The sequence below is a fragment of the Saimiri boliviensis genome, chromosome 7 (genome assembly GCF_048565385.1).
Source record: "Saimiri boliviensis isolate mSaiBol1 chromosome 7, mSaiBol1.pri, whole genome shotgun sequence".
Taxonomy (NCBI): Eukaryota; Metazoa; Chordata; class Mammalia; order Primates; family Cebidae; genus Saimiri; species Saimiri boliviensis.
Window position 1 is genome coordinate 60379973 of NC_133455.1, and position 19114 is coordinate 60399086.

The 19114-nt window shown below is 36.9% G+C and overlaps 1 protein-coding gene across 1 annotated transcript in view; it reads left to right on the forward strand.

Annotated features, from left to right (window-relative positions):
- Positions 1-6: 6 nt before the first annotated feature.
- The window catches only part of ZFC3H1 (zinc finger C3H1-type containing), a 56986-nt gene continuing 37878 nt past the window's right edge, over positions 7-19114 (forward strand). The window contains exons 1-3 of the mRNA XM_039471836.2: positions 7-834; positions 7430-7843; positions 16675-16739. Of these exons, the coding sequence (XP_039327770.1) occupies positions 237-834; positions 7430-7843; positions 16675-16739 (1077 nt within the window). The 5' untranslated portion in view covers positions 7-236. The remainder of the gene's footprint in view (positions 835-7429; positions 7844-16674; positions 16740-19114) is intronic.

Here is a 19114-nt window from a genome sequence, read left to right on the forward strand (position 1 = left end):
AGGCGGAAGAACCCCGATCGCTGAGGAGCAAGGGGGCGCTAGGGAAGGAAGTGGGTTGCGACGGTCCGGTTAGAGAGCGAGCTGGGGTGCGGGGAAGTTGCGGAGCCGAGGCCGCTAAGTCTCCGAGTAGGGTAAGACCGCACCAACCCGGTCCGTTAGGAAAGAAGGGAAACGAGGCAATTGTCGGGCGGATCCCCGGACGGAGGGCTAAGGTTGTGTGGAAGGCGCTGCCCCGGATGGCGACCGCAGATACTCCGGCCCCGGCCTCCAGTGGCCTCTCGCCGAAGGAAGAAGGGGAGCTTGAAGATGGGGAAATCAGTGACGACGATAACAACAGCCAGATACGGAGCCGGAGCAGCAGCAGCAGCAGTGGCGGCGGGCTGTTACCGTATCCGCGGCGAAGGCCTCCGCACTCGGCCCGGGGCGGTGGATCCGGCGGAGGCGGCGGCTCTTCCTCGTCATCGTCCTCTTCTCAGCAGCAGCTGAGGAATTTCTCACGCTCGCGGCACGCGTCTGAGCGAGGCCACCTCAGGGGACCCAGCAGCTACCGACCCAAAGAACCGTTCCGGTCCCATCCGCCCTCCGTGCGGATGCCTTCGAGCTCACTGTCCGAAAGCAGCCCCCGGCCGTCTTTCTGGGAGCGGAGCCACCTCGCCTTGGACCGTTTCCGCTTTCGAGGCAGGCCTTACCGGGGTGGGAGTCGCTGGAGTCGGGGGCGAGGAGTGGGTGAGCGAGGAGGCAAGCCGGGGTGCAGACCTCCTCTGGGAGGAGCAGCAGGATCCGGATTCAGCAGCAGTCAGAGCTGGCGAGAGCCCTCTCCACCTCGGAAGAGCTGTATCCTTAACGTGGCGGTCGGCGCTGGGTGTGTCACTAAAGTTCCCTTTCGCGTCATTACTAGGTCTGGGAGACGAGCGTCACTTTGAACCATCAGAACCGCTTATTTCTCCCTGAGTCAGTATACGGAAAGTAAGTTGTTCTTTCGTAGTTCCCCATGTGTCACACGATAGCGTTGTTCCTAAGATTGCTTCAGTGGGTATACTGCTTTTTCACATGAACTTGCTATGGATTGGGTTAACCTAATGAAATCCAAGACAGTTAAGTGTGATTTGTAATAATACCTTAGAAGCTCAAGTTTCATTAGCGGTTGTAATTTTGCTGGTACAGAAACTTTGTATTTTATGTGAAGCTGACATAGGTTATTAGATGGAGAAAAAATATTCGTAAACAGTTTGAGGAATACCGTTGCTTTATCATGTTGCAGTTTGACGCTGAAAATTGTGAAGTTTCATTCTGCACAGTCCTGCACTATTTTTGTGATTCTTTTTTTATCTTGATTTATTCCAGTTGCTGCCTTTTAAAGTGGGGTGGGGGGTGGGGAGAGGGAGGGTGAGAACTGGTGTCTTTACCAAGTCTGTTAATTAAGAACTTTTTGATTCATTTGATCTTTTTGGAACGCTTTACCCCCTTAACGTGTCTATTTTGTGTTTTGCACATTGTATAACTCTTCTTGCTGACTAAATGAGGGCCAGAGAAAGATCAACTTATCAGCATTTTTATTTTAATACGTTAGAGTGGAGGAATGTGTATGGGAGGGTGAAGATTACGGACAAGTTGAGAAAGGAAATAGTAAAATACCAGATTTTTGCTACTTCTAACCTTATTCTCAGTTTTTTTTGTTTTTTTTTTTTTTTTAACATTACTGAGTTTACTCAGGATTTATAGAGAGGAATCAATCATCTGAAGGTCTCCTGTTTTGTAATGGGTTTGTAGAATACTATCTTGACTTATTCTGTGATCATTGCAAAAATTGTTTAAAGACTTCATTACTGGTTGTAATTCTCATAGTGTAGTGGTTTTTAATTTCGTCATTATAGATGAAACAAGTGGTGACACTTATTTGGGAGAAAATCAGAATTACTGTTATAGACCACTTAGGACTAGAATAGGTCTTTCTCAAATGTCATGATGTAAAGGGGGCAGGGAATGTACGTTTGGGTAAGAAACAGCAGCTTCTGATGCTGGTCTTCTGAAAAATTTACTTCTGCAACCAAAAGTCGGATTAGGAGCGTTTCAGGATTGTTTCAGAGAAAACCGCGTAGTGGCCCAGGTGTGGTGTCTTATGCCTGTAATCCCAACACTTTGAGAGGCCGAGGTGGCGGATCATTTGAGGTCAGGAGTTCGAATCCAACCTGGCCAACTTGGTGAAACCCCATCTCTAATAAAAATACAAAAATTAGCCAGGTGTGGTGTTGGGCGCCTGAATTTCCAGCTACCCGGGAGGCTGAGGCAGAAGAATTGCTTGAGCTCAGGAGACAGAGTTGCAGTGAGCAGAGATTGCACCACTGCACTCCAGCCTGGGCGGTAGAGGGAGACTCCGTTTCAAAAAAAAAAAAAAGAGAGAAAATCATATAGATATTTAACTTTTTTTTTTTTTTTTTTTTTTTGAGACGGAGTTTCGCTCTTGTTACCCAGGCTGGAGTGCAATGGCACGATCTCGGCTCACCGCAACCTCTGCCTCCTGGGCTCAGGCAATTCCCCTGCCTCAGCCTCCTGAGTAGCTGGGATTACAGGCACGTGCCACCATGCCCAGCTAATTTTTTGTATTTTTAGTAGAGACGGGGTTTCACCATGTTGACCAGGATGGTCTCGATCTCTCGACCTCGTGATCCACCCGCCTCGGCCTCCCAAAGTGCTGGGATTACAGGCTTGAGCCACCACGCCCGGCCGATATTTAACTTTTTAAAAGGCAGAGGCAGCAGATGTGGCTGGGTGTGGTGGCTCACGCCTGTAATCCCAGTACTTTGGGAGGCTGAGGCGGGTGGATCACAAGGTCAGGAGTTTGAGATCTACCTGGCTAATATGGTGAAAACCTGTCTGTACTAAAATTACAGAAATTAGCCAGGCATGGTGGTGTGCCTGTAGCTACTTAGGAGGCTGAGGCAGGAGAATCACTTGAATCTGGGGGTGCATTGTGGGGGGTTGCAGTGAGCAGAGATTGCCCCACTGTGCTCCAGCCTGGGCAACAGAGCCAGGGTCTGTCTCAAAACACACACACACACACACACACACACACACACACACACACACACGAAGGTTAGAAGACCTCTGCCCAGGATGTTTCTTAATCCATGGATTTGTGGTCTATATTGAATCCAAAAGCAGAAAGGCTATTGAAGCATATATATGTATATGGTTTTTAAATTTTTTTAGTTAAAATTTTTAAATTTATTAAAATTTTTCTGGAGAGATGAGGGCTTGCTATGTTGCCCAGGCTGGTCTCGAACTTACAGTCTTAAGAGATCCTCTTCCATGGAGTCCCAAAGTGCTGGGATTTATAGGCAGGAGCCATTGGTCTATATGTGTCTTTTAAAGGTACAAAGATGAAACTTGTAGCTTATATTAGGGAAACAAATGAAAATAAGTAGTTGCAGTTTAATATAAAAAGTTGAAATTGAGGTATGTATATAATTAGTCCTATGGGAGCTCAAAGCTTTTTCTTAAAATTCTTATTTTATATTAGAAAAGGGGTAGGTGAGTGGGCTTGCCTGCTTTTTGCTCTTGTCCTCTTTCTGTGTGTTTTGGGCCTCTACCAAAGTCCTTTATCAATTGGTAAGCTTGTATGTTTTGATTAGTAAACTGGCATATGATGTTGCAAAAGAAGTACCAGAATATATCCAGTCTACTTGTGTGACTTTGATTTCATAAATGAGCCTCCTTGCTGTTTTTCTTTTCCAGATGCTGCACTTAAGAGGATGCTTGTTTTGATCCTCTGCTCATTGTTTTTATGAAGTATCACTAATCCATCCTAGAGGTGGTGTTCTTTTTAAGAATTTGAGAAGGTTAGATGTCCTGGTCCATTAAAAAGAAGAAAAAAAAAAGAATTTGAGAAGGAAAATGTAGTTCCCAGTTACTTTTGTATAATGTGAGCAAACAAAATATTTGTTACAACACTTTATTCAAATGTATTTAATATCAAGATTGTAATAAGTTTAGTTCATATTTCCACTGTGTGTTTATGATAACACCCTTTTTATTTTGCAAATACTGTGTAAAGAAAATATGCAGGTTACTCTGTGGCATATTTCTATGATTTAGAAGTGAAGTAGCCTGAGTATAGGGTTTACATATTTCTATTTTTGCCATAACCCCTTTCACTGTAATAACTAAGATATGCTAGTTGCAACTTTAAAAAAATAGAATAAACCAGATTCTATTGCAGTTCTTATTTTCATTCTTAGTTTTTCTTAATAGTAGACACTTTGTCAGTACATCTTAGCATGTTTACCTTGAATAACTACTCTTAAACTTTCAAATTCAATGAGAACTAACATAATTAGGCCAGTGTCTCTTATCAGTAAAAAGTCATTCCATTTTCAGCTGCAGCTGAAAAGGTTGAATACCACTTCTTTTTCTTTAAACCAAGGTTCAGTTAGAAATTGCATCTTGACAAACTTTTAAGTGTTGGTTTGATCTTAGCTATTCTGTATAGATAGGGATAGATTTTCTTTAGCCTTAAAGGAGATTAGTCAGTTATGGTTGTAACTCAATTGCTTTCCCTTATTTTTCTATTTAGCATATTTGTTAGTATATTGAATATCATTTCCCTTTGCAGATATTTCCAAGGTCTTTAGTCTTTTTCTTTTTTTTTTTAACTGCAGTTGTGCCTTTAAATGGCTCCAGTGAAAAGTAAGATGTAAATGCAGATAATTACAAAATTTATGTACAAAGAGTACATAAGAGGGGAAGAGGAAGTGAGAAACTCAGGCTTCACAGAGGTGACATTTGAATTGGGGTTAAGTTGAAGAACAGACAAACTTAGACACAAAGCTATGGAAAAATTGTGATGAGCAGGGGAAAAAGTAAGTTTGGAAACGAAAGCGCAGGTCATTTATATTCTTAGGATTTTGGACTTTTTTTTAGTGAAATTTAAACAAGGGGTGTGATCTTATATTTGTATTCTAGAAAGATTACTCTGGCAGCAGATGTATGAAATATTTCTTATAGGAGATAGAGAAATATCTTATGACCAGGATAAACTCTCCCGTGTTAGATCAAATTGTGGAGGTGCTTTAGAATGCTCAAAATGAAAAGAGATGGGCTAAGTAGTGCTCCCTGAAGAGCACCATTATTTCACAAGTTGGAGAGAAAGGACTCAGTGGAGACTTAAAAGACAAAAAATAAACAGGGAAACAAATGGAGAGGGGGAGTTACAGAAGCCAAGAGAGAAGTGGTTTATGGTGTCAGATCCTCAGGGAGATCAGGTAAAAAAAAAAAAAAAGATTTGAAAACATTGATGGGGAAACTGAGCCACAGCAGTTTCTGTGGATTAATGGGACAGAAACCAGATTCCATTTGGTAAGAAGGGTGTAGAGAAACTAGTTTTCTTTCAAGAAATTAGGCTTTGAAGAGTTCAGAGAACCAAAGATATACTAGAACAGTTGTGCTGTAGAATTGTTAAGATTTTCAAATATACTTCTTATTTTTGTTTCTCAAATGATGGTAATTATCATTTTTAGAATTGGTCATCAGGAAAGTTTAAAAATCTTTTTTGCTGCTTGTCTTGTGAGGAGTTAAAACAGAATAACCATATTTGGGATACTGTAATGTTAAATCCTAACCAACTGAAAATGATCTATAGGCTGAGTACAGTGGCTCATGCCTGTAATCCTAACACTTTGGGAGGTTGAGGCAGGTGGATCACCTGAGGTCAGGAGTTCAAGACCAGCCTGGCCAACATGGTGAATACCCATCTCTACCAAAAATACAAAAATTAGCCTGGTGTGATGGCATGAACCTGTGATCCCAGCTACTTGGGAGGCTGAGGCAGAAGAATTGCTTGAGCCTGGGAGACGGAGGTTGCAGTGAGCTGAGATCGTGCCACTGCACTCCAGCCTGGCTGGCAGAGCAAGACTCTGTCTCAAAACAAGCAAAAAAATAAAAAAATCTATAAATGATATATTAAAACCACAGGTGGTACTTGTCATTTCTCTGGCAAATGTCTAGTCTGGAAAAATGAGGTGTAACAATTCTCATGTATGAATTGTATACAATAATAATTGTAGTTTGAAACTTTGTAGCTGTTTTTAAGGAAGAATTACTTTTCGTGTATCACTATGTTAGAGAAGAAAACAAAAACAGTTGGTTTAGATTATTTTCATAACATTTCCCCTTGTCTGTAGGGAAAAAACAGGACAAACATTTTGCATACTATTTTAAAGTGGTGTTTTATTTATTTTTTTGAGACGGAGTCTCCCCCAGTTGCCCAGGCTGGAGTGCAGTGGTGCCATCTCTGCTAACTGCAGCCTCCGCCTCTGGGGTTCAAGCAATTCTCCTGCCTCAACCTCTCCAGTAGCTGGGATTACAGGCGCCCGCCACCACACCCAGCAGGCGGGATTTTGCCATGTTGGCCAGGCTGGTCTGGAATTCCCGACCTCGGGTGATCCACCCGCTTTGGCCTCCCATAGTTCAGGGATTACAGGTGTGATCCAGTGTGCTGGGCCTAAAGTGATTTTTAAGAATTTTATAACCATAATTAGTTCAGTTTTGCGTATGTTAGTTGTTAGTATACTTGGTAAACTCAAAGCTTGTTAGATTTTTAGGAAAATATCATTCATAAATCAGTCTACATAATTGTCAGTGTTCATTTTGTATCTCTTAGTTTTTAAAAAATTGAGACATGAGAAAAAACTAAAGAGAAGAAACATTTCCTTCTGATTATCTGAAGTGTAAATTTCTTTTTTTCCTTTTTTTTGAGAAAGAGTCTCGTTCTGTTGCCCAGGCTGGAATGCAGTGGTGTGATCTCGGCTCACTGCAGCCTCCAACCGGATTCAGGTGATTCTCCTGCCTCAGCCTTTACAGTAGCTGGGACTACAGGCCTATGCCACCACACCCAGCTGATTTTTGTATTTTTAGTAGACACAGGGTTTCACCAGTTGGCCAGGCTGGTCTCGAACTTCTGACCTCAAGTGATCCACCTGCCTTGACTTCCCAAAGTGCTGTGATTACAGGTGTAAACCACTGCACCTGGCCCCCTGAAATGTAAATTGTCCACATTTGTGACAAACCATTCAGTTTCTCCCCTCTTCCTTAAGAAAAGAGTCTTTAATATCCAGCTAATGATGGACTTTCCTGGAACTTAAAGGATGCTGTAACCTATCTAACTAGGTGGACTACCTGTGGATACTACTGGTAATTAACGACACTAGTGATTTTGTAAGTGGAGTATTTATATGGTACTTGTTAAATTCAAATATGGGCACATAATGAAAGTGGGCATTAGCTGCACATACATTAAATGAAATTTAGTAATTTAAAAATATTAGTTTATCTTTCTTGAAAAATTAAAATGGGAGAAAATCTAACATCTAATTTTTTTGTTAAATTTAACTGGAAAATTTTTGGACACTGGTTTCCTTAATATGCTGTTCAGCCAAAAGTTTTGGAAGGTCTCCATCAAGAAAAAATTATTCATCAAAAAATGAAAACTGTGTGGAAGAAACTTTTGAAGATTTGCTTTTGAAGTATAAGCAAATACAGTTGGAACTAGAATGCATCAATAAAGATGAAAAACTAGCTTTGAGTAGCAAAGAAGAGAATGTGCAGGAAGATCCTAAAACATTGAACTTTGAGGACCAAACTAGCACTGATAATGTCAGTATTACAAAGGATTCAAGTAAAGAAGTAGCTCCTGAGGAGAAAACACAAGTCAAAACTTTTCAGGCATTTGAATTAAAACCACTCAGGCAAAAATTGACTTTACCAGGAGATAAGAATCGGTTGAAAAAAGTTAAAGATGGAACAAAACAGCTTTCCCTGAAATCCGACACTACTGATTCTAGTCAAGGTAATGAAATTAAATACTTCAGTTAATAATGACTCTTCTTTCTCTAAAGGAGTAACTACTTGTTTTGGTAGTGTACTTCACTGAAATGAATCTAATTATCTGTAAATTATTTTCTACTTTCTATGTAGACATTCATATTATTGAATAATAACTAATTTTGTTTACTTTTAGTTTTTATTTATTTATTTTGCCTGACATGCTGGCCTCTATAATAGAAAGTTATACGTAAGTGATAATAGTGGACACCTTTTTTTCCTGACTTAAATGGTTTTGATGTTTTCCATTAAATATGATGTTAAGTTTTTTGTAGGTATCCCGTGCTAGATAAAGGAGGGTTTTACCCCGGTTCTTAGTTTGAAATTTTCATCATGAATGGATGTTGAAGTTTAACAAAATCTTTTTTCTTCATTGCTGAATGAGCATCTAATTTATTTTAATTTGTGAGCATAATGAATTACATAATTTATTTCTAGTATTAAACCAGCCTAGCATGCTTGAGTTAAATATAGTTTATACCATTTTAAAATCATGGATTTGGCTTGTTTTTTCTTTTTATTATTAAGATAATTTATATACAGTAAAATTTACCTTTTAACATTATAAATGTATAAGTTTATAGTTTTTCAGGTTTTGACAAATGCAGACAGTTGGGTAACCATCACCAGCCACCATTAAGATACAGAATAGTTTCATCTACTTCAAGTAGTTTTTCCAAGTATCTTTGTAGTTAACCCCTCCCTCAGCCCTTAGTTCACCTGGTAACCACTGGTCTGTCCCTATACTTTGGCCTTTCCATAATGTCACATTAATGGAGTCATATAGTGTATTGCCTTTTTTTTGGTGACAGAGTTTTGTTCTTGTTGCCCAGGCCGGAGTGCAGTGGCACGATCTCTGCTTACGGCAACCTCTGTCTCCTAGGTTCAAGCAATTCTCGGCATCAACCTCCTGAGTAGCTGGGATTACAGGTGCACACCACAATGCTCAGCTAATTTTTTGTATTTTTAGTAGAGATGGGGTTTCATCATGTTGGCCAGGCTGGTCTCGAACTCCTGACCTCAGGTAATTTGCCTGCCTCAGCCTCCCAAAGTGGTGGGATTACAGGCGTGAGCCACCACGCCTGGCCTATGTTGCCTTTTGATGATAGCTTATTTCGTTTAGCATAATGTGTTTGAAATTTATTCATACAGTTTTATTTGTCAGTAATTCTTTTTTGTTGTTGAGTATCCCATCATACTGTAGTTTATCCATTTCCTCGTTACGTTTGGGTTTGTCCAATTTTTGGCCATTATAAATAAAGGTTTGCTAGTGTTTTGTTTAGAATTTTTTATCTGTGTTCATAGCCTGTAATTTCCCCCCTCTCTTTTTCCTTGCCAGTTTTTAATGTAAGGTTATGATACTCACAAAATTAATTGGCGCTGGTTTCATCTTTATTCTCTGTAGTAGTTGAAGATTGGAATTATTCTGAGATACTTGGTAGATCTTACTCATAAAAGTGTCTGGGCCTGGGTGGAGTTTTTTTCTGAGAAGGTTTTAATCTGACTGTTCATGTTTTCTATTTCTGTTAAGGCAGTTTATGTAAACTATATATTTTTTGTAATATATCTATTTCTTATAAGTTATAGAAGTTATAAAAATTATTAAGAATCCTTATTTGTAGTATTTATAAATTGTGTCTTTTTTTTTCCTGCTCTCTTCTTTAATTTCCCCTGAAATAAGTCCATAGATTTTTAAATTCAGTAGTTTTCAGCCTCTCTCCTGTTAAGATCATTTTAGGCCATAAATTTCAACTTGTTTTGTCTCAAGTTGGGATATTAAACTTTTTCATTCATTCTAAATATTTCTAATTTTTATTTTTCATTGATTTGTAGGCTACTTGGTAGTATGTTTTTTCTAAACATGTAGGTTTTCTAGCAGTATTTTTTTTATTGATATCTAAGTCAATCATATTGCCAAAAAATAAGATTGCTATAACCAAACTTTTGAAATACTTAGAGACTTCCTTTATTGTCTAGTATGTAATCAATTATTTATAAGAGTCCTGTGTATGTTTAAAAGGAATGTATAGATTGCTTGAGCTTCTTATGTTGTTCCTGTCTTTATTTTTTGATTTGCTTGATCAGTTACTGAGAACAGTTTGTCAGAATTTGCCAGTATGATGGTGAATTTGTGATTTTTACTTTTTGCTTTAAGTACTCTGAAGCTGGGTAATTGAGTCATTATGTAGTGACTTTATCTCTGATGTTTTTGACTAAAAGACTATTTTGTCTTATATTAATAGCCATATCATCTTTGTCTTTATGTAATTTCCCACCCTTTCAGTCTTTCCATATCTTCATGTCTCAGATATTACTTCTATATAGTTTAGAGCTGGATTTAATTTATGATTTAGTATGACAATCTTTGTCTTTTAACTTGAACATACAGTCTACTCATATTTTTTATGATTACTGATACTTGGTTTTCTTTTTTTCTTTCTAGCCTCATATTTTTCTTCACAATTTTTTTTTTCGTTTGCTAGTTTGCAAGTTAGATACTAAATTTCTGGTCTTATAGTCCTACCAGTGTTTAAAGTTAATTAAGAACCTTACCCTTTCCCTGAAATACAAAGAATGATGCTTGCTTACCTTTGCCTATATATTTAGCACTTTCTTGGCTTACTCTTTATATTATGTTTGGAATTATATATGTATAAATACATTCTCTTTGTGTGTGTGGTTTTTTTTTTTTTTTAAATTTTTTTGGCCAGGCTGATCTCAAACTCCTGGGCTCAAGTGATCCTCCTGCCTTGGCCTCCTAAAATGTTGGGATTACAGGTGTGAGTCACCATGCCCAGTGCCCAGTGCTTAAATACATTATTCAGACTTTTTGTTTTTAATGTGTTTTTGCTGGGTGGAAAACTATTTCTATTTACTCTTTTTAAAAGATATTTTCCCTGGGTTTAGAATTCTAGGTTGTTTAATTTTATAAATACATTTTTGAGACAAAGTCTCACTCCAGGCTGGAGTGCAGTGGTGTGATCTTGGCTCACTGCAACTTCTGCTTCCAGGGTTCAAGTGATTCTCATGCCTCTGCCTGCTGAGTAGCTGGGACTATGGCACATGCCACCACACCTGGCTAATTTTAGTATTTAGTAGAGATGGGGTTTTGCCACGTTGGTCAGACTGGTCTCGAACTCGTGGCCTCAAGTGATCCACACACTTCAGCCTCCCAAAGTGCTGGGATTACAGGCATGAACCACCGCATCCAGCCCCTAATTATATTCTTACGGACAATATTTTCTGGCTTCCATTGTTGATTTTGAAAAGTCATCTGTCAGTCTTCATGGTTTCCAATTTGAAGATAATCTTTTTTTCTTTGGTTGTTTTAAAGAGCCTGTTTTTGTCTTTGATATTCTGTAGTTCAGCTGTGATGTGCTGTTTGTTGATTTCTTTTTATGTATCCAGCTTGAGATTTGTTGTTCCTTGAATCTGGATTGGATCTTGCATTGGTTCTGAAAAAAATGATCATTATTGCTTAGAATATTGCACTGTTCTCTCTCTTTTTTTTGGAATTCTCTATAGATGTATGTTAAGTCATCATACTTTATCTTTCGTGTCTCAATTTCTCTAAGTTTCTGTGACTTTGTAATTGACAAATTCTGGAAAATTTCCTCTGATATAGTTTTCATTTTACTGATTGTCTCTTCAGCTGTATATAATCTGCCTTAAGCGCACCTATTGTGTTATAAATTTCAATTACAGTTTATATTTTACTATTTCATTTTTGTTTTGTTTTCAGATCATTTTGATCATTCTTTCCCTGCTTATATATTCATCTTTATCTTTGTTTCTTTAAACAAATTAACTGTAGGTCTGTTTTGTTTTATCTCCTATCTCTGCTAATTTTTGATAGGTCTTTGGGTGTTTGATTTCTGATGTTTGTTTTTGTTTTGGTACTTTTTTTTCTTGAACAGTTAGTGATTTTGTTTTCTTTTGGTTTGGTTTAATATGAGGTGCTCATTTTCTTTTGAATTTTTATGGTGGGAAGTTTTTAAGACCTGGGACAAAGATACATTTTCCAGAGAGATTTGCTGTAGACTTCAGCCCTGGAATCAGTTCAACCCTGGAATCACTGGCTGCCCATATGATGTGAATTTGGTTGCAAGCCTGAGTGATGATCATTTTAGGTTGCATGTTCTCAGGAAGATGCTTTTCTTTCCCCTCTTCAATTTAGTACCATGATTCTATACACGCTGTTTTGGAAAGTGTAACACAGATGAATAGAAAAGACACACAAATAACTAACATGGAGTATAATAAGAGTTATGTGTGAAAGCCTAGAGTAATACAGGAAGGATTAAATATCCTCACCTGGATTTAGAAAGATTTCGTAGAGATGTAGATGCTTGATATGCCTCTGGAAAAATGAGTCTTTTCCACTGGGGAAGTCAAAAGAAAGCAAATGAGCAGATAAAGGCACAGAAGGCTTTTTAAGGGCATTGAGATTAATCAAATATATATGCAGTATGAGAGATATGGTATTTTTTTTTTTTAGTGAGTGATTGGATATAAATTTATAAAAGGACAGGTTAGTGTTAGATTGGGAAGGGCCTTGAATATCTTGCTAAATAATTTGAATTTTGTCCTTTAAACAGTGGGTTGGCTAATTTTAAGCAAGAAAATGATGTGATCAGATGTATGTTTTAGAAAAATAACTGGCATCAGGATGGAAGGGTGATTGGAGAAAAATCAAAGAAGCTAAAATGTCGTCTGAATCAGTAAATTATATATATGTAAGTGTTTCTACATGTATAATTCCCCACCAATCCTTAGCAAGACTCTACTGTCAAACTTATATTATTGGTGAACCTCCTGACAACTCTTCTATGCCTTTACAGTTTTTTCAGGCCTTTTACTCAATATTTATTATTGTCAGTATATAAGCTTGCCTCTTATTTGAGGTGTTCGCACTCAATTCCAGCTTTTCACTTCCTGACCATAAACTTCTTTGTAACCCATATCAATTTTTACTTCAGTTCTTTCACTCTGAGGGTAATGACTCTGTTGCTCATGGCCATTTTGTTTTCACTTGTTCTCCTGGCTCTGGCTCTAACTTCTTCTGCCTTCTCTGGGACCTTGCTTTATTTATTCTGCTTTATCTTTAACCATTGTCTCCTTAGGGTGTTCTTAATATATTTGAGTTTTCCATCCAAAAATGGAAATCCTCTTTCTCATCCTACATTCTGTCTTAAACTTCCTCTTTTCAGTTAGACTTCTGAGACATCTAGTCTGTACCAGCTTTTCACTTTACTTCTCATTTCCTTGTTAGCCCAATACAGTTTGCTTTTCTACCCCACATCACAATACTGAAACTACTTATCGTAGTTTCCTATGACCTAACTGCAAATTTTAGTGGATGTTTTTTATTTCATTCTTCCATTCATTCAAAAATTAGTTGAGCACTAATTATTCCAGGCTCTTGGAAATAAGTTGATGAACAAAATAGGTAGTAACTTATGCCTTCATGGGCTTGCATTTTTGAAGATAAAACAGTAAACATGATGAGTAAATTAACTGTTATGAAAGATTAAAAGTATAGCAGGGTAAGTAGGAAAGGGATAGAGAGGATACAGGTTGCAGCACTAGTAAGGTAGTCAGCATAGGCGTCTATTTGAAGGTGAGATTTAAAGAAAGACTTCGAAGACAGTAAGGGAATAGCCAAATGTGTATCTGGTGGAAGAGGCTTCTACACAAAAGGAATAACTAAATCAGTGAGTTTCAAAGTGTGGTTTCTGGTGACTGTATTATATGGGAACTTGATAGAAGCACCAATTTTCAGTCTCTACCTTAGAGCTACTGAATTGGGAGCTCTGGAAATGAAGCCTAGTAATCTGTATATAATTAGCTCTCCTGTTGATTCTGCTACATGCTGAAGTTTGAGAATTGCTGAACTAGAGAAATGACCATAATATAGAAGAATGCCTGACATGCTTGGGGAAGAACAAGGAGTCTTGTGCTAATACAGAAGAGAGAGTGAGGGGAATGAATAATGGGAGAGAAGGGATTGGAAATGGCAGGAGGGGGTAGATCTTAAAGAGAGAGCCTTGTAAAAACCTTGTTTTTTTTTATTTCTAGTGAAGTGGGAGCTCTTACAGGGTTTTGAGCAAAGGACTGATATAATCTATTTTATATTTTTAAGCATCACTCTGGCTGCATTGTTGAGAATATTCCATTGGGGGTAGATATCTCTCTACTTACATTCAGTGATGGTTTACTTACCTTGAAATTTTGGGATTTCTGCTCTATTATACCTATCTGGATTTAAAAAATAACCTTCTGATTTTCCTTTTCTGTCTTTTGTTTGTTTTAAATAACTTTTCCTGCGTAATTTCTTAATTTGTCATGTACTCAATGTCCTGTTCTCTTGGGGTATTCTCATTATTATGGTTTTAACTACCACCTATATGCTGATGACTTTAGCTCACATTAGAGTTTCAGTTGGTAATATTTTAATTATTGTGTGACAAGAACAATGTTCATTTTGGAGGTTTTGAGTAAAAATTGAGATAATTTTATTGTACAGACTTCTGACAGTGGTAGAACACTGTCTAGCTACCCATTTGATCAGTTTAAACCTGCGTTTATAATCTTTGTGTAAAGTTATATTTATTGTCTGAAATTTGTATTTATTTATTTATTGAATTTATTGTAATTATTTTTAAGGTAGCAATGTAGTCACAAGGTACCTGCTATGTTAATAGATATTTGCCTCTATGCTACATTAAAGGGAGGTGCTGCCATTTTGCATAGACAGGTGAGATCCTAATCAGCTATTAGATTTCTCATGACCTAATGAAACTCGTAAGTTTCTCATGTAGGTGAAAAATTTAGTGCTTTCTCTGTTTATTATTGGAAAGCTGTTTAATATTTCCCTGTTTATTTTTGTGTAATAGTTATTACTATTCTGTTGTTTTTAAAAGTATTATTATTTTTGTTATAAGGGGATATATTCATTCCCCAGTATTACCACGCTGCAAAATTGTGGTTTACACCCTTTAAAAACAATAGGGTGTATGGAGAAAGTGGGTTAGAGGAACAGCACTCAAAAACTTTGTCCATGGCACATTAAAAAAAAAAAAAGATAGGAATCAACGAAAAATGATAGGACAGCTTTGCATGTGAAATGGGAAAAAAAAAGTCTGAAATATTAAAGTAAACATGAGCTTTCAATAAAATAGACCTAAAGTATACCTGTGGAAGTGGAACGTTTGCTACTTATGAGTTGTTATGAAGTAGAACAAGGAGTGTTACCTGAAATCAGACAATAAATTGTAATAACAGATGTAGATGAACGTGACTTATAACATATACACTGAACTTGGGTAGTTGATAGATACTTGAAGTACACGGCTCAGATGACTTGGGTGCAGTTTTCTGCATTCTTAGTGTTTCTCTGAGACAAATCACACATAAGTAAATGTAAAATTTGTGTTACGTTCACATTCTTCTCTTTTCTTTTTTCTTTCTTTTTCTTTTCTTTTTTTTTTTTTTTTTTTTTTTTTTTGAGACAAAGCATTACTCTGTCACCCAGGCTGGAGTGCAGTGGTGTGATCTTGGCTCACTACAACCTCCACCTCCTGGGTTCAAGTGATTCTTCTGCCTCAGTCTCTCGAGTAGCTGGAACTACAGGGGCATACCACCATGCCCAGCTACTTTTTTGTATTCTCAGTAGAGATGGAGTTTAATCATGTTGCTGAGGCTGGCTTTGAATCCTGAGCACAGGTGAACCGCCTGGCTCTGCCTTCCAAAGTTCTGGGTTTACAGACATGAGCCACCACGCCTGGCCACTCAAATGACTTTCTAATGTATCATGTTGCAACAAATTCATATTTATAGAATGAGCCTTTTAACAGAAGTCATTTGTCTTGAAATTTGGTCATTGCCTTCTCTTCTGTTGACTGAGGTGCTTGATTAGTCATTTCTCTATTTATTGAATGTTGCATATTCTTTCACCAGTAGGTTCACTTGAGCAGTCAAACTAGGATGTTTGGAACACTGACAGGTGTGGTATTATGGTAAAAACACTAGGCTTAGAGTTAAGATCTAGTTTAAATCCTAGCTTTGCAACTTCAGTTTGGTCATCTCTTAAGGAAAGATTTCTGAATTTTTAACATAATCTGTTTTAGCTATAAAAGTATCTCAACAGGATTGTAAATGTTGTATATCTTTATTATGTGATGTGTAGAGCTGTTATAGATTAACTAATTTACAAACTTAAGATTTGTTCACTGTTTCATCAGTCATCTGGGCCCAAAGCTAGGTTACTGGAAAAAAATGTATGGATGGACTCAATTTTATTGATATTTAAGCTGCCTCTACTGATGCTTTTCTAGATTGAATAAATAAAAGACCAGTTCTCTAATGCATAAATCCAATACAGTCTGCAAACTTTGAATTCATCCCAATATAGAGTAGAGTATTGGATTTAGTCATCATTATATTCCGTCAGTGTGGATAATCCACTTGGTAATGAAGTGCTGCTGCTTGTTTCTATGCTTTATAAATTCTGTTCTTATTTGAAATGACTATTTCTAGTCCAGAAGTTACTTTATTAAGGTGTGGTTTTATTTTAATATTTTGAATCGTTTTGCCTTATAACTTTCAGTATTGAGGCTAAGAAGTTTGTTCAGATTTTCATTCTCTTTAATAGTGTTTTCTTTTGGTTGAGAGACTGAGAAAATGAGACCCTTTAATGATATTCTTTAAAATAATTACCAGATACTATTTAGGATTATTTTATTTTAGATTGTGGCTATCTTTTAGAGTATTCAAAAAAATTATTTTATTTTAAAGGTTTGCAAGATAAAGAACAAAATTTAACAAGAAGAATTAGTACCTCAGATATTCTGTCTGAAAAGGTAAGATACTGCTTTGTGAGACTGGATCATCTCTGTAACACCCATTTTTGCATTGCTTTAACTTGTTTTTTTGAAAGGGAAATTCTGTCTTTTCACTCATTTTCTTTCATCATTCCTATAACTCCGTTTGGACATAAAGATAAGAAATTCTGGAGCTCTGTCTTGTAGTCTCTTTTCCCTGGGTTCTGCAAATTATGTTTCATTAAAGTGTTGTATATATTCATGCAGGATCTTTTTTTAATCATTTGTTTTTTGAAACTTAATTTTGATCCAGATACTTTCCCTGTTTCTTGTGGGTTATCCTGTGTGGGTAAGCTTTAGTTAGGTAGACCTTCACCTGATATCAAATTCTACCTCCACTTCTTTGGAGTGACCTTGTATAAACCATTTAGCCTTTTCTTGCTTCTATATTCTTTTCTATAAAATGAACTTAATGTCTTCTGTTATCTGGATTGTTGTGGGGCTTCAGTAGAATGAAGTACAGAAACATGTTTGATGTGCAGGCAGCAATATAACCCAACAGTGTAACCCAAACAGGCACTCAATAACCCAAGTCTTTTCAATTTGTTGACTTAGAGATCTGAAATATCCGTAGTTTTTCTTTTGAGATTTCAGTTGGTTTTTCTGCATAAATTGAAATGATTTAAGTAGCCTAGGAGCTTTAGGAAAAAGATGGCCCTGAATTTAGGAACGATAATATGTAACATACACATACATATTTTTAATACCCTCACAATAACCCTGTGAATCAAGTTGACATATATACATTTCAGAGATGAAGTAAGAATCATATAAGTAGATTAAGTGACTTGCCTAAAGTTACACAGGAATTAAGTGTCAGAGCAAGTAAATGAGGTTATCTGACTATTAAGAACTAATGAGCTTAGTTCTGTGCTCTTGCTGTTCAAGTAGCTACCTCACGTAGCATATAGGTGGGTGACAGAATCAGTGGTTTCTTTCATTTCAAAGGAAGTAGCTGCAAAAAGTAATCAAGTCTCACTGGGTATGGTGGCTTATGCCTGTAATCACAGCACTCTGGAAGGCTGAGGTGGAAGGATCTCTTTAGCTTGGGAGTTTGAGACCAGCCTGGGCAACATAGTGAGATTCTAAGTTGAAAAAAAGCAAATAATTAAAAAAAAAAAAAAAAAAAGAAAACAAGAGTTTATCTCAATGGAATAGTGAGGATAGCTTTATTTTAGTTAAACTCTCTAGATGAGCACTGTTTAATAGAATTTTCTACATTAATGGAAATGTTTTATAGCTGTACTCTCCAATATGGTAGCTATTAGCTACATGTGGCTATGAAGAACTTGAAAAGTGATTAGCATGACTTAGGTACAAATTTTTTCAGTTTTAGTCGACTTAAATTCAAATAACCACATGTGGCTCATTGCTACCATGTTGAACAGCACAGCTTTAGAATTTCAGTATTAAGCAATAGAATTTGGTATGTTTAAATGACTTAAAATTTAAAAAAGAATCATGATAATTTTGAAATTATTGCTTACCTGTACTTAACAACAGTGGAAAGGGTAACTGTATCCTGGTTTGGTTAAACTGAAGTACTGAAGTGTATGATAGTATTTAGGGGCTTATAGTAGTTCATATTCAGGTGAAATCATTAGTTAGTATCCACTATTTTCTTTATGTTTAACAATAGAAATAATTTAATTGGATTTGAGGAGAAAATATAACTGCAATTTGCCTATAAGAAAAAGTTGTTAGATAAGTGGGCCTTAACCTTTTGGAATATTTTTCGACTCTTCCTTTCTGTTCTATGCACATACATAAAGAAAAAACAGTGTTTTATGTTTAACTTCAGGGGTGGGGAAGCCAAAGGAATCCCCGTACACTTTATTAAAATCCATAGACTCAATTTAAGAACCTCTAGGGAGCCTGACATTTTTCATTTCTATTTTTGCTGTAATGTAGAGAATAGATTAATTTTTAAAACTATTTCAAAAGAGAAATGCAAAAATTAAGTTATCTAATTGGAAAAAAGTTACCAGATATCTGCTTTTAACATTATTGTCCTGTTTTAGCTTTCCTGAAGAAAATTCTTGTGTGTTCAAAAATATTTAAAATACTCATCTGTAGCCTTAGAACACATAGCAGTTAGCTGTAAACAAATCTCTATAGATTTTTCCCTTCAATAGTAATTTAGAGAATTAAAAAATATACACAGTAAAAGAAAATCTGTAAGTTTGATTCTTGACATTCAGTGTGTCTGTTCTCTATTACTTGAGAGACTAGCAAATCACATGACCATGGAACCACTTCTGCTTTCTTTACTTCTCCTGGGTCTTGATTTCTTCCTTGCATTTGTTGCCATCAGACATTTATTCCTTTAGGTTTGGGAAGCCCTTTTAAATATT